General features: G+C 43.2%; 3 protein-coding genes across 3 annotated transcripts; all 3 read left to right on the top strand.

Moving 5' to 3' along the window:
* Positions 1 to 897: 897 nt before the first annotated feature.
* On the top strand, positions 898 to 6,498 carry opn1sw2 (opsin 1 (cone pigments), short-wave-sensitive 2). The gene is given in 9 exon segments (XM_056437352.1): positions 898 to 1,722; positions 1,814 to 1,889; positions 2,136 to 2,230; positions 2,307 to 2,470; positions 2,562 to 2,676; positions 2,679 to 2,779; positions 2,879 to 2,949; positions 6,326 to 6,371; positions 6,490 to 6,498. Coding segments are annotated over 9 exon segments (1,056 nt in total). The 5' UTR covers positions 898 to 1,343.
* Positions 6,499 to 6,761: 263 nt separating this feature from the next.
* On the top strand, positions 6,762 to 13,121 carry gnl3l (guanine nucleotide binding protein-like 3 (nucleolar)-like). Its single transcript, XM_056438373.1, has 15 exons — positions 6,762 to 6,819; positions 6,911 to 6,954; positions 9,670 to 9,756; positions 9,856 to 9,972; positions 10,077 to 10,160; positions 10,287 to 10,422; positions 10,543 to 10,646; positions 10,751 to 10,895; positions 10,984 to 11,071; positions 11,309 to 11,486; positions 11,566 to 11,708; positions 11,801 to 11,937; positions 12,183 to 12,331; positions 12,429 to 12,591; positions 13,019 to 13,121. Exons 1-15 carry the CDS (start codon positions 6,807 to 6,809, stop codon positions 13,084 to 13,086), a joined length of 1,656 nt encoding a protein of 551 aa, XP_056294348.1. The 5' UTR covers positions 6,762 to 6,806; the 3' UTR covers positions 13,087 to 13,121.
* A 413-nt stretch (positions 13,122 to 13,534) lies between these two features.
* tfe3b (transcription factor binding to IGHM enhancer 3b) lies at positions 13,535 to 21,727 on the top strand. The gene is made up of 9 exons (XM_056437865.1): positions 13,535 to 13,667; positions 14,983 to 15,209; positions 15,306 to 15,530; positions 16,052 to 16,147; positions 16,917 to 17,028; positions 17,150 to 17,206; positions 18,390 to 18,465; positions 18,612 to 18,777; positions 19,593 to 21,727. Exons 2-9 carry the CDS (start codon positions 15,018 to 15,020, stop codon positions 20,016 to 20,018), a joined length of 1,350 nt encoding a protein of 449 aa, XP_056293840.1. The 5' UTR covers positions 13,535 to 13,667; positions 14,983 to 15,017; the 3' UTR covers positions 20,019 to 21,727.
* The last annotated feature ends 665 nt before the right edge of the window (positions 21,728 to 22,392 follow it).

The following is a 22,392-nucleotide window of genomic DNA, read 5'->3' as shown; positions in this document are numbered from 1 at the left end:
GGGATTTGCGACAAATAAAATCAGAAGTATAAACAACCATTATTATACAGAAGTCCTGAAATCATAAATATAATTTTAGAAGGTTACAAGGTTATTTTATTGTTATTTTACAACAGGGTTGCACAACAAAATGCAGATTATTTCTCCCATTTTGCTTCACAAGAAAACACAAAAACTATATTATGTATACGAAGGGTGGCGGCTCAGTTCAGTCAGAGGAATGAAGCTGTTTTGAACATTTATATTGCTATGTTATTATTCTAAATGTAAAATATTTATTGGCTTAGGTCCATACGTTATTTAAGATGTCATGATATGCAAAACCCTTTTAACCTGCTAAAAGACTAAAACAATGATGTACAAATACTTGTTGAATTGATGGTTGACAGTTTTTAAAAAATGATGTAGACTATAAACAACATTTCTTTGAGTTTTCTTAAATCCAATATTTGTTTATCTATGAACAACTTACTTTTGATATTGCTCAAAGAACTCAGGGAGTTTTTCCAACACAACTTTTATTCTAAAAGTCTGTTCACTGTATACTTTCAACAAAAGCCCTGTTATCAGTATTACATTTACATTTTTTAGCTAGTTTATTTTTGCATCTAAATAGCAGGGCACTTTAGTACATCTCCGGACCTTCCTGTCTCAGTCTTTTATTTCAACCGTCTTTCAAAATAAAGGATTCAATTAGGCCAAATTCCTTTGCATTGTTTTTTTTATTTAGATTTTTGGTACAACTTGATAGAGCAGAAGAAACCAACATTTCATGTTTAAGATGTTGCTCGGTACATAACACAAGTTTGTATCCAATAGAAATGGCAGAACCCCTCACGGCCTTTCAGACAGGAAGTGCAGACTTATGCTCACATGCAGTACACGAGGCTCCACTTCCATAACGGGAAGCAGATTATAACAGAATTTTTCCTTAAAGTTCACCTCAAACGAAAGCTCTCCCTACAATATTTTGATTCTGCTGACGTGAAGAAATGGAAATGCTCTTCTTTGAGTTGAGATTTAAACTCAACACGACGTAATCCTTCCTTGATCCTCATACGATAATGACGGCGGAGATCATCCGCCCTAATACGAGCAATAAGCAGGCTAACCAAGGACAGCCTGAATGGCATTAGCCGTCCTAATAGCAATGATGACTGGATGAGCTGAAACTATGGCCTCCCCTCCAGATTGGATCCAATCAATTATTCAATTAATTAAATGTTCCATTGGACCGCCTTATAAATGGGTTCTTGTCATCTGTTGTGGACTGCCATAGTCATAGAGGAGGAGACGCGGAACGGAGCATCAGCACATTTTGATTTTCCTCATTCACAATCAAAATGAAGTACGGCCGTGTGATGGAGCTACAGGAGGATTTCTACATCCCCATCCCACTGGATACGGACAACATCACGTCTCTCAGCCCCTTCCTGGTCCCCCAGGACCATCTAGCAAGCTCAGGCATCTTCTATATGATGGCTGTATTCATGTTTTTTATATTTATTTTTGGCACTCTCATCAACGCTCTTTCGGTTGCATGCACCATCCAAAACAAGAAGCTCCGGTCCCACCTCAACTACATCCTGGTGAACTTGGCCGTGTCGAACCTTCTCATGGCCGTTGTCGGCTCCTTCACCGCCTGCTGCTCCTTTTCAAACAAATATTTCATCCTCGGACCGCTAGCATGCAGGATAGAAGGTTTTATGGTAACGCTTGGCGGTGAGACAAACTTTGAGACACATTCGATGACATCAAGACACTTGAGTTTACAGATAAAACATGTTTTTAATCCCACTTTATGTCGTTCCAGGTATGGTGAGCCTGTGGTCTCTTTGTGTGATTGCTTTTGAAAGATGGCTGGTCATCTGCAAGCCACTCGGTACCTTTATTTTATTTATTTTACTTTTTTATATACTTTTATTAATCCCCAAGGGGAAATTAGTTCTCTGCATTTAACCCATCCTTAGTTATTAAGGAGCAGTGGGCTGCAGTGATGCGCCCGGGAAGCAACTGGGGGTTCAGTGCCTTGCTCAAGGACACTTCGACTTGCAACTAATGGGGAGAGCGGGGATCAAACCGACAACCTTGGGGTTGCAGGACGACCCTCTTACCCCACTGAGCTACAGCTGCCCCATTTTCAAGCCCGACCATGCTATAGCCTGCTGTGTGAGCACCTGGGTGTTGGCGCTGCTTGCCTCAGCTCCTCCTCTGTTTGGATGGAGCAGGTCAGTATTACTCGCAAAACACCTTCACATCTGCACTGATACCAAGGATGCAAAGCTCCTCACCTATTACCTTTCTGATCATCCCAGAAGGCCTGCAGTGCTCCTGTGGTCCAGACTGGTACACCGCCGACAACAAATACAACAATGAAACCTACGTGATGTACCTCTTCATCGGCCACTTTGCAATTCCTCTCGCGGCCATTGTCTTCTGCTACGCGCAGCTCCTCATTACACTGAAAATGGTGAGGCAAAGTTAGGGAAAAAGTGACAATAATTGAACCACTAAACATGAAGAAGCCATAAGTCATGGCTTACCTTTCTCTCTCTCAACAGGCAGCGAAGGCCCAAGCAGAGTCTGCCTCCACCCAGAAGGCCGAGCGGGAGGTGACCAGGATGGTGTTCCTCATGGTTCTTGGCTTCCTGGTGTGCTGGTTGCCTTATGCCTCCTTTGCGGGCAACCTTTCGACTTGAGGTTTGCTTCTATACCGTCCGTCTTCTCCAAGGCCTCGACAGTCTACAACCCGTTCATTTACATTCTCCTCAACAAGCAGGTCAGTTGGCCGTCCCGCCGTCACATTGAGAATCCCACAACAGGTGTGTGCCATATAAAGCTTATTTGTAAATGTCTTTTTTCCTTTGATGTCTTTCAGTTCCGGGCATGCATGATGAAGATGATGGGGATGGGAGGAGCTGATGATGAAGAGTCGTCGACATCGTCAGTGTCCGAAGGCCCGCTTGAACAGAACATCGAGACCGTTGACTTCTCTGCCACTACTGATTGTGGAATTGTAAATAACAGTAAATGTACGTGCGTTATATGACAAAAAGGAAGGTATATGTGATAAAAAATAAGAATGAAATATAAATAATCTGCAAAGTGTAAAAATATTATTAAAAAATGAACATCTCTTAAATATGGTGTCTGAATGTTTTTTTATTTTGGGGTTTGGACTGCAGTTTCCTTTGTGGGGTGTTGTGTTGTAAGGCACTGCAACTTGTGAGCTGTTACACACGCCGCCTTGTGAAAGTAACTCATTATTTACTGAGGAATTCAGATACGATGGGAAAGTAACATTGTATTGGTTCCCATTAATGATATCAAATCTCTCACAAAATCCTTGTTTTGTTTCGTTATTTCTAACGACACTGCTGCAGAGGCGACTGATCATTTGCGTTTTATATGACTGTGTTGCTTTGAATGTCTCTATGCGGATCAACAACAACAAAATCCATTTGTTAATCTCTAATTCATCCTCCGTCAATCCAACAACCCGATGCAGACACAGTGCACAATATTGTATCTGTGGAGACAGGTGATATTATAGAGCTACCATTGCACCATGTTAGCTGCATCTTAACCCCTCTTTAAACTCAGGCAAGGGGGCAAAATACCAGAAAGGTAACACCCAAGCTTAATTCAACCCAGAAGAGTGGATTATGAAGGGCTACAGGGCGTGAGATTATTGGAAACCAGATTATCAAACCAAGGACCTGCTGCGATCCTCCTTAGGAAAGTGGGATTAACGTGAAACAGGAGGATTAACAAGCTTGTTAAACACAAGCGTGCATGTGCACACATGCAGATGCTTGTGTGGCCCTGGATTCAGATACCTGCAGATAATGTTTCTATATTCACCAAATCTTGAATATCTTACTGCATTCCATTCTGTTATCCGAACCTTTTCAGGCTGGAGCTCAGACAGTTCATTGCAGGGCACATATAAAGACAGATCACAATATACGCTCACATTCAGACAATTTAGAGTCTCAGATTAACCTGAGCTGCATGTCTTTGGACTGTGGGAGGAACCCGGGCCCATCTTGCTGGGAGGTGACAGTGCGAGCCACTACACCACCGTGCTTCCATATCTTAATCTCTGTCCAATACGCCGATGTTCTTGACAGTGGAATGTTAAACATTTTGATCATTGTCTTGCTATGAACAACAACCTCTTACAAAGATCTACTGCGTCTCTTATAAGATAGATAGGTAAGCACCAACGCGTGCTTTATAACTATTGGCTTATGCAAGTGTGTTTTGTGTGTTTTCCAATGACGAAGAACACTGAATTTACACCAATCAATGCAAAACCAAATTAATTTGTCAGGCACTGCAGGGGGTCCGTGAGATTAAAAAAAATCTAAGAGTAAATACATCAACTTAATTTAATATATATTATATCTGACTCTGATGGCACAGCGCTGTGTATTACATCTTTCACCTTCGTGTTCGGCACTGGCATTAACATCCTCACCATTGCCTGCACCATCCAGACCAACCTTCTCTCTGCTTTATCAAAAAATATTGAAACAAGATTTTTGCATTAAAAAAATGTAAATAATTAATATTTGAACGCTCGTCCTCCTCTTTGTCAAGGCCCAAGTATCATTTGACTGACTTCAGACAAATCGGAGCGAATACATGTGAGGCTGGCCCATCAACATTGGGGTTCCGACAGGCAGCGGAGGCCGAGTCTGCCTCTACCCAGAAGGCAGAGCAGGAGGTGACCAGGAGGGTGGTCCTCAGGGTGCCGGGCTTCCATGGTGTGCCGGTTGCCTGACACCTTCTTTGCTATTTGGGTGGTCAACCACCGCGGGGGAGACGTTTGACCTGAGAATGGCGACCATTTCTTCCTGCCTCTAGAAGGGCCCTGCGGTCCACAGCCCCATCATCTCTGGTGGCTTATGCAATAGTCTCTGTGTATCATGTAGATACACTCCTATAATCATACAGTCTGAGGTAAGCAATGTGCAACATTTTGTAATATAATCATGACGTTTCTTCCTCTTAGCTTTTCAAAGGGAAGATTCGCCACCTTTTATGCGGATGTCCAATAAGTGCTGATGGTTAATGTGGAAATAAATTCCCCAGTGTGTGCTGTATGCTCACCGAGTGAATATCAGTCAGCAAAAGCATTGTCAAATGTTCACTGTCAGAAGTCCTCGCCATCCATTACGTCCTCTGCACTCATCTTGTGGGATGCCATTTCCGCTGTTGGAGGTGTGACATGGAAATAAAGAGAAGAAGGTTTAAAGAGGTGTTGCTCCCCAAAGATACCAAAGATAAAATAGCACTTTTGTCGTCCCTCTGTATGTTACTGTCACATCCTTGTTATGTATATAGGTAACAACAGATTGTGCAGCTGCATACCGGAGATACAGACTGTTTTTATTTATTATTTTATATACTTTAATATTTAGAAATAAGGTTGAAAATCTTCAAATATTCTTGTTAACAGACCATACAGTAACGTTTAACCTATGAGTCAATATTGGCTTGTATTGGAATGTTTCCTTATATGGGTGTCGTGTTGTAAAGCACATATTAACTGCAAAATGCACAATGTCATAATGCCAATAAAGTAATGTTTTATATCTGACACATGACACCAGTCAGTGTGCATCTCTCGTTATTCGCCCTCGGCTAATCTTACACACTGTTGCACAAAACTGAATTATAATTTGGGTGCTGATTTATGGCCGAATGCTCAAGGACCTCTCGTGGTTGCAGTGACTCACACTTTCTCAAAACACCTTTTATTGCGTGCTTGATACATGCCATTGTCATTCCGTGCCTTTTTAAAAAAAAGCTAATTGTCCTTTAATGAAACATTACAGCGGTGGTTGTTGCAAACATTTTAGAATTTGTTGCTGTTAATGATTTCAGACTGATGATTCCAACCAAAATATTATAAGATCTAGTTTCATGGGTCTTTGCGAACACATTTTTATTATTTAATTAAATCAACCGATTCTTCGAAATATTAATATTAGTTCAAATGTGCTTTCATGTTGCAAAAGTATTTCTTTAGATGTTTCTTTATCAAATTATTTGTTTTCTGGTCCACTTTTTTTACCACCATTTATTTTTGCATTATATTGTTCACTGTTTCAAGTTTACTAATCTCTCCGAAAGGAACAAAGGTTTCTGAGTATGTCTTTTAATTGATCATAGTAAAGTATCTGAAATGTATTAGAGCTTAAGTATTAAGTAAGAGAAAACCAACATATACTTATATAATCTACTTTCTTACTTTACACCACTGCTTAAAATATGACACAACTCCCCCCGCCCCCTTGCTCTCTTCCACAGGCAGGTCAAAGGTCAGTTTCATCCACCCAGCAGGCTCCTCACAGGCTTCTGTCAGTATTCTCCTTGTGCATGCAATGTTTTGCAGCGTTTTCACTCTAAATACTCAACACGTGTAGTCAAATTGGTGAAGGTGTTTTGATCATTTGCTCTAGTTTTGACGATTTGCAGTTTGCTTAAGTTGCAGTGCATTGCTCTTTAAGGTCACTGCACATTAATTCATTATTAGGTTCACATATTTTGATGTTGACAAGGAAATGCCTCCACCAGATATTTGTCTTTCTTAGGTTGGCCTCCCAACGCAGCGTTACATGCAGATACTGGTACTGAGACTCCTGCCCAGTCTTAGACGGAACACGTCTTTTTGGTTGATCATCTTTTATTTTGAAAAGTAACCGGATGTTGTGGGTGTCATCACCGTGCGCGGATGTTCACCCTGTCGCCACACACGTGAACTAAGAGAAGAAGAAGGAGGCGTCGGTAAAGCCATGTCCAAAACTAGTACGTATTTGATTTTTGTTCACATCTTTTACTAAATGTATTCACCAATTTGCCGTGGCTTGTTTTAAATGCACTTTTTGTTTTTTTACAGAAAAAAACCGAGCCAAACGTCTCGGCTTCCTCGAAAAGTTTAAGGTAAGCACGAGGCCAGCTAACGTTTTTTTTATGTGGCTAACTTTTAGTGCTCGAGCTCAACGTTACGAAAACAAACCTGCTGTGTGGTCTTTGTTTCCATGAAAATATCACGTTCTAATGTCAGGACAACCCAGTGCCACCAAGACTGTAAATAGTTGCTCATCTAAAGCTATCTGGTACATTGGCTCAGACTGCCAAGTATCGCGAGAACAGTGGAAGATCCCGTTCCATCGCCATACTTACTGTACATTTATCACAACACAACAGTAATCACCCCGACATGGGAACACCGAGTAAATGGAAGTTAGAATAGTTTTCTTCTTCTTCTTCTGGGTCCAAAACGATTTAAAGTCCAAATGATACATTTAAATAGTTTTAATTAATTTTATTTCTAGTATAATAGTCATTGATGGAAAGAAGAACAACATCAATGTAACAGATGATTCCATAATGTTGGATGGTTGTGTATAGCATGCTAAAGCACACACACACACAAACACACACAATAAACTAGCAGATACACTCTTTATGTATGGTGGTTCAACGGAACAAAACGGATCAAACGATCGATTTCGGATCGTTCCTGATCGGATCATGGATCGGATCAGCAAAAAAAAAAAAAAAAAAAAAAAAAATAGAAGACAAATAAAACATGTTTTGTCTTTGTTTATTAACACTTTTTTTAAATTATTCAATTGAAATAAAAAAAACTTAAAGTGTGTACAATTAACATCTTTTCAACATAATCAATGAAAAAAACTTAAGTGCAACATATAAAGGCATATCTCCTTCCTTTAAATTGAAAAAAGAAACAAAGCATACATGAGCTAGCTAATTTTAATTTTTCTTTCAAAAAAAGACAAGGGTTCATTGTCTCTGGGTGTGGGTCCTTTGCAGTCACTATGTCCCCTGCTGTTGAGAACACCTCTGGAAAGAAACTGAAGAGCCTGGCACAGCGAGAGATACATCTTGCCCATTAGCAATATGAGGGTATTTAAAGTCATTGTGTCTTTGGGTCAAAGGTCTCTCTCAAAGCTCTGCCAACGCTTTGTTTGGAGAGATGTGTCAAGTTGTTTCTGTTGGCTCTGCAGCTTTGACCCTGCAGAAAGAACTGAAAATAAAAATGTATGAAGATTTAATGTTTTTCCTTTACCTCATCACAGTCTCTGTATCCTCTCTGGGCGGGGGTCAGGGTATGTGAGTAGGGGGGAAGTGTAGGGCTTCAGGTCCTCTCTAATGGCAGTCTGATCATTGACACAGATAAACGTTTCCAGTGCTCAGCAGAGATGTAACAGTTTAAGGGGTTTAGACATTTTCTTTAGGTCTTGTCGGTCAATGCAGAGTATATAGCTGCTTGTGTCACCAGCAAGGTGACTGCCTGTGCCTGTGTGACTCGGGGGGGGTGTCTGCAGCCGGACTTCTCATCGCTCACTGCGTCGTCCCACCCGTCTGCCTGTGAGTGCAACAGAGGGTGCTACAGCTAGCTCATCCTGACCTGCCAATAAAGTATACAGTGTGTGTGCGGACGCGGATGGATCGTGGCTCGAAAGCAACAGCTCATGTGTGTGTTAGATAGATATAGATATATATTTTATTTATTTTTGCTTGCCCAGTACAGGTACAAAAATCGAGAAATTACAAAGAAAGAAAGATGAAAGATTACATACAATGAGGGAAGAAGAGAAAGAAACAAGCGCCCGACTATGCGAGCCGAGGAGGGGCAGGGGGAGCAGAAAAAAACACAGCACATAGCACAACTTGCGAGTAGGAAGGGGGGAGGGAGGTAATCATTGGGGGGAGTAACCCATCACAAGGGGCAAAGCCAGCCGCCGGGCGCCAACAGCAGCAGCCCAGCCACAGCCCCTCCCCGTCAAATCATTGGAAGCAAGGCGTGGGATGGGGGGGGGGGGTAGGGAATGCAATCAGTATATATGAAAGTTCGTGTGCGTGTTTCTGTATGTCGCCCTCCCCAGGCCACACAGGTGTTGTTCCGGTAACGGCCTTGGCCAAGGCCGTTCTGCTGCTGAGGCGAAAAGCAGATAAGCCCATTTTCAAATCAGTCCACTTCGTCGGGCAGCCTTAGGCTTTTAACGGCTGTCACCGCTTCCTTAATTTTTCCCCCAAGCCGTCGCCGAGAAGACGGTGTCAATTGTTGAAGTTTGATTTGTTTTACTGGCGGAATATGGCCTCATGTCAGCACCTAAAGGGCTTAATAAATGATGAATGGAGCGGTTGTTGAGGCTTTCGGTTTACTCCCGTCAGTTGCCCTATTTCCATGGTGGGCTTCTAGTTCTTCTCTTTCCTCCGCCGCCATGACCATTCTTTATGTTCGCAATCGCTATGTCAGCCGACGGCTGTGGTGTGTGTGGACTGAACATTTTTTTTTTTTTCTTCATAAAATCCATCGGATCATGCGCGCGTGCCGAACCGAAATAGATGATCCGAACGGATCACGGATCAATGATGATCCGTTGCACCCCTAATGGTGGTACTAAATTTTCAAGTCAGATTTTCAGACATGTAATCTATTATTGATTGTTTGCTCGCTCAGGAAAATGCATGAGCTTCTGGTTAAATGTGCAAGGCCTCACAGATTTAGCAATAACGTTATTGTTACATGACTTCGGTTGCACTGTGATTCCTTTTCATAAATAATTAAAATAATATATATTATGATACTATAGGCTATTTTGTATGTTTTTATTCTGCCTGCAGTCTAAAGATGGACAAAAAAATGACAAGGCTTCGGGGCGGTCATCTGCGCAGCAGACCCGAAAACCAGAAGAAATCCGGACTCAAAGGGTGAATATTTGAAAGTCTTGCCAATGCCTTATTTGAGGTTACGTTGCTGATATTGTCTTGAGGTAAATTTCTCAATTTATATATATATATATATATCAGCTTCAGGAACTCCAGGACAGACAGAAAATCTCCAGAGAACAAGATCTGATGAAGAGGAGGAATTTGCACAGCTTTCAGAATGACATCCTACAGCGACAAAGAGCGTTCGACCAGAAGGTAAATATCGGTCTTTTTAGCGGAAATACACTGCAGTTATTACAACTGCATACTGTGCAGGCTTGCCACTGTCCTCATTTGGGTTTTCTTCTTTGTGTTTACAGGAGATAGACATGCAGAGTTTGGAGAAGAATGTTAATTTCGAAAATGAGAATTCAAGAAAGGCATATTACAGAGAGTTTAAGAAGGTACGTAGATGTTCCATACGTGCTCATTCAGAGACGTATTTTTCTCCACCTTTTTTCAAAGCAATGAGAAGTCAATGAATGTTGAAAAACTGTCACACTGTTCAAACAAATTTTTTTTTTTTAAAGGTAGTGGATGCCTCTGATGTTATTTTGGAGGTTTTGGATGCACGTGACCCTCTTGGCTGCAGATGTCCTCAGGTGGAGCAGGCAGTCATTCAAAGTGGAATGAACAAGAAGATAGTTTTAGTGCTTAACAAAATTGGTAAGTTAGCTAAATACATTTTAAAAGTATATCTTTCAGGTATTGTCTGTATTTCCGTAATTTCAATGGCTGACAAAGTAGTTGGTGTTATATTTATTGTGTAAAATACTTTTGTTATAGATTTGGTGTCAAAGGAAATCGTGGAAAAGTGGATTAAATATCTCCGTAATGAGTTCCCCACAGTAGCTTTCAAAGCATCTACTCAGCAACAGAACAAGAACTTGGTATGCAGTTAAAAATCTATACTTTGATCATTTAAGAATGCAAATTTGAGCAAAGCTACAGAATAACATTTCCCATTATTTCCATTGTCTCGTGCCACGGACAGAAACGCAGCAACGTACCAGTGACGCAAGCTACCGCGGAGCTCCTCAGTACCAGCGCGTGTATCGGTGCTGATTGCTTGATGAAGCTACTCGCCAACTACTGCCGCAACCTAGACATAAAGACGGCGATCACCGTCGGTGTTGTAGGTAAGGGTCCAGCAGTGCACCAGGCCCTTTCTTTGCGTGAGGCGAGGTTTTCCAAAGTGAAACAATTTGCCGCCTTCCTGTGTTGTAGGATTTCCTAACGTGGGAAAGAGTAGTTTGATCAACAGTTTGAAACGAGCCCGAGCGTGTAACGTCGGAGCCACTCCCGGGGTCACCAAGTAAGTACACCGTGAGCTGTTGAACCTGAAGGGTTATTTGGGAGTTTTTTATTTGGGAGTTTTGTTTTGGGGGCAGGGATGGGGGCAGGTACATGATGTAGCACTCCCGAGACAAATTTGTAACTTGTGAAATTGGGCTATACAAATAAACTGAATTGAATTGAATTGAATTGATCCTGAAATCCTGCTTGTCCACGTCTCGTCTTGCTGACGTTGTTGGATTGATGTTTTTTTCAGGTGCCTTCAACAGGTGCATTTGGACAAACACATCAAGCTTTTAGATTGCCCCGGCATCGTCATGGCGACTTCAACGACCGATGCGGCGATGATTCTTCGCAACTGCGTGAAAATCGAACATCTCGTAGATCCTCTGCCGCCCGTTGAAGCCATCCTCCGACGCTGCAACAAGGCGCAGGTATGTCGACACTTCTCCGAGTGTTGCCTGATTGTGTCTTTTGAACACCGCCATTACAGTCATCTTTCTGAACGTACAGATCATGGAGCACTACGGGGTGTCAGACTTTCACACCGGTCTGGAGTTCTTGGCAATGCTTGCTCGACGTCAAGGCAAACTGAGGAAGGGAGGATTGCCCGACTCGGACAAAGCTGCAAAGAGTGTGCTAATGGATTGGACATGGTGAGGCCACATTGTGATTTTTGGATGTTTTGACAAATTGCATTCAAATAGGTCGTAACATTATGCTAATTTTCGAATGTTCTGTTATTTAGTGGAAGGATCAGCTACTTCACACACCCTCCAGAGACACACACCCTTCCCACACACGTCAGCGCTGAGATTGTCACAGAGATGGGTAAAGCTTTTGACTGGGATGAGCTGGAAAAGGGAAACCAGAAGGTTCTTGCAGGTAAAAAAATGTTTACCTTTTTTGGCGAGGGGGAAAATCCCAGACCTCATTGTCAACCGTTTTCATTTGGCTACTTTGTAAAGTAGTTTCAGGGGCATGTATTTCAAAACCCCAGATCATGAGACAGAAGTCTACACACCACTACATTTAAGTGAGGACATCATGTTATGTCTTCTATTGTAACACACCCCCAAGAATAAGCAGCAGTTGTTCCAAAGTTGGATGTGCCTTTCTTTGTCTTTCAGAGTCATCGTGTCCTGATATCCAAATGGGATTTTGCATGGAAACCACTGGAATGACCGAAGGCGGCCCGGTTGAAGCAGCGTCTGACTTCTTGGAAGAGCCGGAATTTAAGGACGAAACTGAATCTATGGAGGGTGGAAAGGACCTAGAGGTGTGAAACACCCGCTTAATTGTTTTCTTGATTAAAATTTTGCCCATTTGTAGAAATGCGTCTCCTTTAACTTCACTTTCCTTCCTGCTCAAAATAGTTTGGACCAATGACGGTGGAGATAAAATCGAAGAGGTCAAGGACTGACGTGCCTGTACCAAGGGCTCCAGATTTGAAGGCTATCTTTGATGTAGATCCTCTACAGCAGGGTCAGGCACTCCGTGCTGCCGGCAAGAAGAGGAAAAAGAAGCAGAAAAGAGCTGGTTTGTCTAAATATTGGTCTCTATTTGTAATGTCTGTCTGTGGTATGATCATGTTATCCCTTCTTGAAACACTTATTACAAAAAGTAAAGAAACCAAAATGACTCCACAACCTCATGTGAGTTGTGTTGTAAACTCCTTTTCTCTGTTCTCATTGAAACAAATGTTATTCAAGAGTCAAGACCACCCAAGATTTAGATAGCTTCATCAGTTGACGGGCCGTAGTGAAGGAGACCTCTATTCCTGTGTAAAAGGTTATATTGGTCTGTAGTGTTTATTTATTTCCACCTCCCATGTAGCAGATGATGAGCATGTAATCCTGCACACACACAGGCAGGCTTCCGTTAGGAGTAATCTATTTCCGCTCTACCATACACTTAATATTTAATTATGCAAAATTAAAACTAATGTTTGTTGTTTTCTCTGCAGACAAAATTGCCACCAAACTCTCAGACTCCTTGACGGCTGCAATGGACTTCTCATTTTCAGATGGCTGATTTTTTTTAAATAAAACTTTAAATGTAAAACATTATTTGTGTCTTGTCCCGTTTTGATGCAAGTTAGCAGTATTCAGATAAACTGTGATACTTTGTTCATTTCATTATAAAAATGAAAATGTTCATGCTTGTTTCTCAGAAGGTTAACGATATCCCAGTTCAGTTATTGCTCCTTAAAATCACTGGAAAATGTGAACACATTATTTTCTCCTGTGATACTTTCATCATAATTTAATCACTTTAAATTCAGATTTAAAGTATTTTTGTTTTGCATCCTAGATTACACAGATTTAAATCCAAAAAGTAAAATTGTATCTTATGTGAACTATTAAACCCACCAACAAGTAAACACCTGCACTAAATAGGCCCGTTTTCAAATTAGTGCAACCTCACAGCAGTCAACAAGTTCCGGGTAACCTGCGACGGGTTGACCCCGCGCGAGATAAACAACACCGTCGGTGTCAGCGGCTAACGGCTGTTGCGGAGCTCGTTGTACAACGACTTCAACTATGGCCAAGAAACCGGATGACTTCGGAGATTTATGGCTGTGATTACATAACGAAAACAAATCCATTGCCACAGTAGGTTCTGCTTTTTCCTCTAAAACGCTAGTTGGCGTTATGGTCGCTTTTTTGGGGGGACAACTAACGGGTGTTAGATAACGTTAGCTCGCTAGTTTAGCTAACCTGCAACTTCATATGTTTACGTTGCTGTGTTTTTGAGTTGCTCGTAATGGACACAGGCCTTTAACAAACGCCACTGTTCAACCTCCTTCCAGCTGGCGACGTGAGTTTAACTGACACCGACGTAAATACTCGTGAGCTAGCTTCACTCGGTAGCTCCAGAGCCTCGGTTGGCGTGGGCCGCTGAGCAGCGCGCGCGCGGCCGTCAAGAATAACTCTGCTGAGGTGACGCGAGATTTCGAGCTCAAGGCGAATGGTGATGACGAGAAACCGCTGAAAGTAAAGCAGCTACATGTTTAAAGTAGATGATTAGCACTTGTCCGCAAATGAACACGTCACTGTTGTCAGTGTGGCTGTTGTATTGAGACGACAACCCCCCCCCCCCCACACACACACACACACACACACCCCTCCCCTCCCCCCCCGCGCACAGACATAGAGGCGCTGTCGATGCATTTCCACGTAAATGTCCTCCTCTGACCCCCCGGAGGAGGAAGCGACACTGACGGACAGTTAACGTTGTGCACTCCGTCGCCGTGTAACGTTGACTTTTGCATAACTTTCGACGGCGTGTTTTGGGAATGCTGTGCCTGCTTTTGGCTTCTTTTTTTTATTTATAGAAACGCCTTCATTAATTTCTACTCGGGAGAAGTCGCGTGTGTCAAGTCGGAAGTCGTAAAGTAAGTCAAGCTATCCACGAGCCCACACCATCTCGGGAGAAGGTAAAGAAGGAGACACAACTGTGCCAGATTGTGTGGAGAGGGTTGACCTTTTATGCGCAGCAGTGTACACTAGCTCATGTAGCTGAGGGCTATTCAGTGGATGCACACTCAGAAATACCAAGGCTGATGTTGGCCCAGATGTGATCAATTTGTATTGACAAAGACTGTAGGGTTGTTTCACAATCGGCTCCTGATTGTCTTTACAAGATGTTTTAAGCACGGTTTCATAGCTGGCTGCAGGTTGCCAAAGGACAGATGACTAACGCTCCGGTTAAGATATTGCCCACTTTATAGCTTAAATTATGATAATACTACAAAATATATTTCCGTTGGTAATTATTTTGTAGGTACCAATAATGGAAGTAACATCTGGATAGCCGATGCATCATCACCAGAGTACTATCGCTGTTTCATTCCACAGAACCGCTCGGTCCCTTTTGAAATACTGCTGTATCAATAACGCTCCTTTTTGTTCTGTGTTTGGTTTCCAGCTCCATCCCCAGATCTCCATCTCTTCTCTTCGGCCATGTCGTCACGCGTGCTGCTGCGGCAGCAGCTGATGCGAGAACAAGCCCAGGAGCAGGAGAGACGCGAGGCCCAGCAGCAGTCCTCCGCCTCTCAGCTCCGGGCCACCGACTCCACTCCAGCCATCTCCGTCACACTGCCCCCGAATGCTGCCCGCCCGCCTCCGGCACAAGTGCCTGTGGAGGTGCTGAAAGTAAGCGCGTCCCGCTCGTACGCCCGTCCAATCGCGTGCTCGGCTTAGTCCAGTCGGATTATCCCGGGGACATTAACGTACTGTTTGAACGTTCAGGTCCAGAGCCACTTGGAGAACCCCACCAGGTACCACATCCAGCAGGCACAGAGGCAGCAGGTGAAGCAGTACCTCTCCACCACCCTGGGCAACAATGCGGTGACTCAGACCATGGGCTTGTCGCCTGTGCCGCAGTCCAGTTCTGCCCCTGAAGTTGCCCCCACTGCCAGCAGTGTCCCTAACAGTCCAATGGCTCTGCTCAACATCGGATCCAACAAGGAGGAAGTATGGGAAATTCCCCTCTTTTAAATACCGGCGGTGTAACGTCTTGTGCGTGTGGGCTTTTAGATGGCGGATTGCAAAACCGTGTCTCTTCTGCAAACTCGCAGTGCAATTTTGGAGAAGTTAAATGTCTAAGCTTTCTCTCTCCCTTCTAACTTAATTACTATTTTTGTTTACTCTGGAAGGATTTTGTCCAAAGGTCCCGCTGCGCCGACACATGCCTTTTTGTCATCGTACCCGTGATGGCCTGTTGTCACTATAAGATGTGAAATACTGCACCTACAGTTTAACCATGCCAGCACTTCTCTTGCACCCCCCCCTCCCTTTCTGTGAAGTCGGGCCACTTCAGTTAAATTGGTTGAAAAGTTTAGTGTCGGTGCTTACAGAGTTTACTTCTACGAGGCTGTTTTTAGATCACAAAGCACACGATGTATAGACATGTTGATTACCCGTGACATGTTTAGCCCGAAGGACTTCTCTGATCTAGTAACAATGGTGTTCCTCCTCCCGTCTGCTTTATCTAGATTGACGACGTGATTGACGACATCATTAGTCTTGAATCCAGTTTTAATGACGACATCATTACGTTAATTGACTCGGGGCTTCAGTTGCCAAGCACGGTATGTAGATCAATGGATTGATTTTCTTTTCTTCTTTTGACGTGAATACTTTATTTTTTACATTTTTACAAATGTTTTCTCCAATAAGTACTGGTTCTTTATTTGATGTACTCCCTGTGGATTTAAAATGTTAGCCTTTTTTACCCAAAGTGTTTATTCTCTGAATGGACGGTCTCTTTCGTGTGTGGAATTCTGAAGTCGTAGGAGTAAATATAAACTTTTGGCACTCGGTTACTATTCGTCACAAAAGTGCTGCCTGGGGCGGGGTGAAGGTATCGGACGATACAAGGCCGGGGGAAAACGAATGGATTGTACTCGTGAAAAAAGTTGATAGCGGCCAGTTTAACCATTAATTTGGTAGATAAGAAGAGCGTTGACAAACCTTTTGCCTCGAAAAAATATATAAAATGAGGATTATGGTGATTCTTTTAGAAGACAAGAAAAAGAAGCACAGTAAGGTAAATGCTTTTTTGTGATTTAACATTAAAAAATAAATAAAAATAAACTTTTTTTTTAAAGCTCCCGGTATTGTTTTCTAGCTTTAATATATAATACATGATGATGCGTTGCTTTATCCTCAAGCAGCATCCCTTTGATAACAGTTTAGTTTAAAAAGGGAATTGTAACTCCTGCCTTTGTGGCTTCGGTAGCGGTCGTCTCACCAACTTTCATTATATTGATGCTAAAAAGGCCTTTTTACTGATTTGCATGTAGATTTATGGTAATCAGTGGCCCTCTATGATATGAAAGAATGCTCCATTTCCTGCAGCTCCCGGGAAATCTGTTGGATATCTACAATAACTCTGGAATGGCAGCACCGACGTTCACTGTCAGCAACTCCTGCCCCGCTGATCTTTCACAAATTAAAAGGGAAGTTCCAGGTACGGTATCTAACCTTTATAAACATGCGCGTTGGCTGTTCTGTTAGTGTTAGGAGGACAATTATTTTATTTCAGATGTGCAATGTTTGAACGATTGGAACACGATGCATTTGTCTTTCAGATGTAGACACCAAGTCGTTAATGAAAGAAAGGCAGAAGAAGGACAACCACAACCTTAGTGAGTCGAGCTTTATTTGTCATTTTGAGCAATTCGTTGAGTGGGAAAACAATTAACCTCTGAAATACAGTCGGAGCGCATGTGCAATGTCGATTTTTAAAAATAAAGAAGAAAATATTCCACTTCCACCGATATGATTTTTTAAATTATTTTTTAAATATGTTTTATTGATTTTCACAGTTTTTATCCCACCAGGGAAGAGGATTCACACGTCTCAGGGCAATTAATCAGTGCGTTTACATGATGGTATCATTCGAATCTTGCTTTAGTCGGACTATGCTATCTTTTGGGGGATCTGCTGTTATCCCAATATACATGGCAGTGAGTAATTCGAATCATTGGTCGAAAGCATGTCATATCCGATACGATAGGCAGCGCTGTTTTCATTACAACTCGTGGTGATACAGCCATTTCCGCTTGACCTCTTCACCACCACCAACAACAACATTTCGAGAAAGATGGCGAACAGAGAGCAAGGCGAAGCTACATCCCTCTACTATTCTTCCATGGTGTTAATAGGAGTACAGCGAATGCAAATGGCGCTATTGGCTGAGTTGATAATGGAGAGAAGACGCCGTCGCCGAAGGTACACGGAGAATTTAATTTATCGTCTCTTTCGACTTCCGGGTCACGACATGGGAGGGAGGGAGGGAGGGCGGCGGGATCTCGAGCATGCGCAAAGACGCAAAGTCCAGTTCCTAATCGAATTCACCGTTACATGCCGCGAGAGTCGAATTATCAACTGGATCGGACCGAGCTATCCAGGGTGTTAATCGGATCGAAGTCGGACCGCACATAGTCCGACAAAGGTGTTTACATGAAACGGATAATTCGATTTCAGTCCGACTAAGCCAATAATTCGATTGCATGTAAACGCACTGACAGATTGAAATTTAAAACCTCATTCCCGACCCCACCCCACCCACCAATTGTAGGGTTACAGGCTACGGAACTTATACAATACATTCAGGTAATTTCAGGTACATTCAGGAGACGAAAATGTAAACAGTCAAATAATTACATTAATCCATCAGGTAATGTAAAGCAATTTGGACGATATGATTTTTAACTTGAGGACAACCCATTTTATATTTTCTGCTCATGTAGAGTTATTTCTGACAACGCTTGCTCTAGTGAAAAACTCATTGTTGAAGGTACAGTAACGTGTGTTTGCTCATGGCAGTTGAGAGGAGGCGGAGATTCAACATCAACGACCGCATAAAGGAGCTCGGCACTCTGATACCTAAGACGAATGAACCGTAAGCACAGTCAGATTTTCCAGGATATTAATTTTTCTTTCCGGAATCACTTGACCATTACGGAGCTATCGCGCTGTGCAACTGTTGTGTAGTAAAAATCGTTTTTTTCTCCCCCCCGCCCCTGTCTTTTAAATACACGTATACTGATATCACAATGATGTCAGCGAGATGCGCTGGAATAAAGGCACCATACTGAAGGCCTCCGTGGACTACATCAGGAAGTTGCAGAAGGAGCAGCAGAGAGCCAAGGACATCGACATGCGTCAGAATAAACTGGAGCTGGCCAACCACGGTCTCATGTTGCGCATCCAGGTCAGTGTTCATTGGCCGAACAGCTACGTAGCGCTCGACTGGTTCCGGTGGTTAAACTCCGATTTGGTTTGGATTGGTCGGCCTTGGTTTGAAACTAAAAACTTTTCAAAGTTGGATTCAACTACACCAGAGGTGGGAGAACGGTTGGAATAAGGGTGCTCGCTATTTTTTTGTGCTGTTTCTGCCATTTTCTAAGCTTCTTTTTTTGTATGTGGCACCTGGTCGCTACGTTTTCTTCATAGAAGTTGACGCCCAGAAACAAATGCAGCAAAATATGAAAATACAGGTTGAGGACAGGGCTTCTGTAGATACAGACACGTTTATCCACTGGGTCCTAAGTTATGATTGAGAAGGATTCTTACTGGTGTTTTTGTTTCTTCTACTTCTTCTCCTTTTTTTTTCTCTTTTTTCTTTTAATTTTGTATTTGTCAACACACCTTGAAGGCACGTCTTGGGTTTTTTGGACCAATAGAGGCTCTGCACAGTGAGTGAGTCCCCAGATGGCTTGTCTCTCGACCACAGACACACCACGGGCCTCGGGGGGGAAACATGCTTCTGCAGACCACAGAAATTATAAAGCAATGTGTGGCGTGGTAATCTGAGCTCTGTGGTAAAGATTGGTTTCAATGAGTTATTATAGCTAAAGTCAACTTAAGTCTGCCTCAGTCAAAGCAAAAAACGTGTCTATTGCGGCTTTATGGTATTGTTTACTGTCGGGGAAATCATTTTTCACATGCAAAGAGCCCCGAGGTTTTATGTCCCCGTCACCCCGGAACACGGCATCTGAAATGTGGATCTGCTGCCGCTCTCCTCAGGAACTGGAAATGCAGGCGCGGCTCCACGGCCTGAGTCCCGATCTAGCTCGGCTCCAGCAGCAGCAGCAGCAGCTCCCGCACGGCGGTCCGTCTCTGCCCCCCGGTGCAGAGGGCGTGTCCTCCCAAAACCTCCTCGGCCTGGGCGCGGCAGGCCTCGGGCAGCCTCTGCCGGCCTCCTTCCTGTCCCCGCCCTCCTCGGACTCTCCCGTGGGCGTCACCATCAGTAGCCCCCTGGACCTGGGCAGCCTGAGCTTCGCCGAGCTGGACGACTCCTCGGCGTCGGCGCTCTACCCGGACGTGGGCCTGGGAGACTTTCTCATGGACGAGGGGTGCACCCTGGACAGGATGGCGGAGCCGCTCTTTTCCCCCTTGTCACCAGGTGCCTCGAAAAGCAGCAGCAGCCTTGAAATGGACGAGGACTTGTGATGAGCCCCGTGTGGCGGTCACTGACTGTCTGTCGGGACAAGAATGTCGGGATGTGCAGTCTATCCTTAAAAAAAAAAACATCAGTCTGTTTATAGGACTGTACATTTGAACTTCAAAAAGCAACAAAAAAAATAGCTAAGATTGAACTAACATGTTCTTCTTGATTTTGTATTTGTTTTTCTTTTTGCCATACAGGCCTAATTATTATTGTCCCTGTTTGGAGCTGGTCAGATAAATTATGTCTGGATTCATACATGAATGAAATATTGTATCATCGGGGACTTTAGCATTAAGACATATTTCCATTCTTATATAGTGTAAAGATTTTTCTTCAGAGATTTAAAGAGGGATATAAAGTGTGCTTGAATTTATCATGTGCTCGTTTGTAGGAAAGAAAGCTGTGAGGTTTCATTTTTCACAACACAACACCGGCATAAAAAAAAAGAAGAACTTTATTATGAGACACCAACATACGGTCTATTTTCTTTTTTCAACTGACTGGAATCAGGGTTCGTTAATAGCGGTCGCATGCTCATCCATGTTGGGTTGTTTCACCAGCAGCTACAGAAGGGATCTTTCTAAGGTGAATTGGCACATTGTGAGATATTTTACTGCATATTGTATATAAGAATATTTTATTTTGAGCAATTTAATTGCACCTTATTTCATGGCAGTCTATGCATTTTATGAGAGCGTTTGTCTGTTTTTATTACTATCGCACACGGTGGACAGCTGATGCCCGGATTGCATGTATTTGTAATACGTTAAAAAAAATAGTTTGAAAAACTAATGGAAGCTTCACTCGCTGCTGCAGCTAGTTGGCCAAAGCAGGACTTCTTCCAGAGTAGCGACAACTTATACAAATCAGCGGTTTTTATTTTTTAATATATTCACGAAGTCAGTGGAAATGCAAAACGGAATGAGAGATGCAGAACAATTTTACAATAGTACTGTAGTTCATTTGATACCCGAATAATAGTTTACTTGGTAGTTTTCACCTGGCTAATATATGTGTCTTCATTGATATTGTCACTGAGGGATTTATTTTACTGATTCAGCATGCTCTACCAAGATTGTGGCTTCTTGTGGGGGGTTGACGATCAAAAAGCTGATGCATCTCATGCTCATCCAGAGGGCTTGGGCCTCCTTTTTTAAACCAACCACTAGCCTCACTGTCTGTCATGATAACCCGTTTGTCGTGTGGAAAACCCGCAATGCAATTATTATTCAATAAAAAAGCCAGTTTTATTTTAATTTGTTAGAAAAGGCATTTAATCTGTCCGAAGCTCAACGGCACAACCTTATTTACAGCAAATTAATGTGTGAGAAAGTACACTGCATACGTGTAGATGTGTTTTTGTTTTATTTTGTTAACACTGACGCACTGAACACAACCTCCAAGATATTAATATGCATAAATTTCTTTTTTTTAAACTATTCAGCAGCCAAAAAAAACCGCCATCTTTGCGTTTTGGTGGTGGTTTAAAAAAAAAGGTGTCCTGTGGTCGTTCCTCCACAACTCAGTGCTACTAATCACGTGGTCTAGACACTAATTAACCGTGTCTTACCCTGACTTATATCTGAGTGCTAACACTGACTGTTAACCATAACCAGACGTAGCATCTGTGTCTTGTCCTTTCCAAGTTTGACTTTACTTTCCTTCTTTTTCGGGAGATTTTAACAAATAAAAAAAAAGATTCCCATTGGTCTCCTGTGTCTCGGCTGTGTGGTTTTTCGCGTGTTAGTTAGCGGTAAAGCGTCTGAGAGAACTCCATGGCGAGGTCCAGGCACTCCGGAGCCGGCAGGCAGACGGAACAGTCGCAGACCCACCGGAACGAGCACAGACACCAGGCGCACTGGGCGCAGCCTCTCGCCCCGGCCAGGAAGCAGTCCAGCGGGTGACAGAAGAGGCAGGCCAAGAGGGTCGCGGCGCAAAGGTCTCGAGGAGAAGGAGTGGAGGGGGCGAGAAAGTTCGAGAACAGAGAAAAGGAAGCGAGGTGAGGCTTCAATTTGAGGAAGAAAGTGAGAGGGGCGGGGCACGTAAAGGAGTTCATGGGATGCGCAACTGTTAAAGTGTCCTTACCGTGACCACCTGGCTGCGCGCGCACGCCAGTGACTTTGAGGCTGCGTTGACTCTTGCGGGTTGATTTGGCGGACCGACTCGGATCACGGACCCGGCGGGCCTTCTTCGGCTGGGCTCGAGCCACAGGGCGGCCGACGGAAGCTCCGGCCTCTCCAGCTGTTGTGTCTGGTTGCACGTTGGTTTCTGCACCATGACACACGAGGAAGTGAAACACACGAGAGAAACACTCCCCACGCGAAGACTTCCTTTTGGAGGTCACAGGTCAAAAGGTACCTTCTGGGATCACGTTCA

The sequence above is a fragment of the Pseudoliparis swirei genome, chromosome 18 (genome assembly GCF_029220125.1).
Source record: "Pseudoliparis swirei isolate HS2019 ecotype Mariana Trench chromosome 18, NWPU_hadal_v1, whole genome shotgun sequence".
NCBI classification, from domain to species: domain Eukaryota; kingdom Metazoa; phylum Chordata; class Actinopteri; order Perciformes; family Liparidae; genus Pseudoliparis; species Pseudoliparis swirei.
Note: the sequence above shows the minus strand (reverse complement) of the source record. Positions and strands in the feature narration are given on the sequence as shown.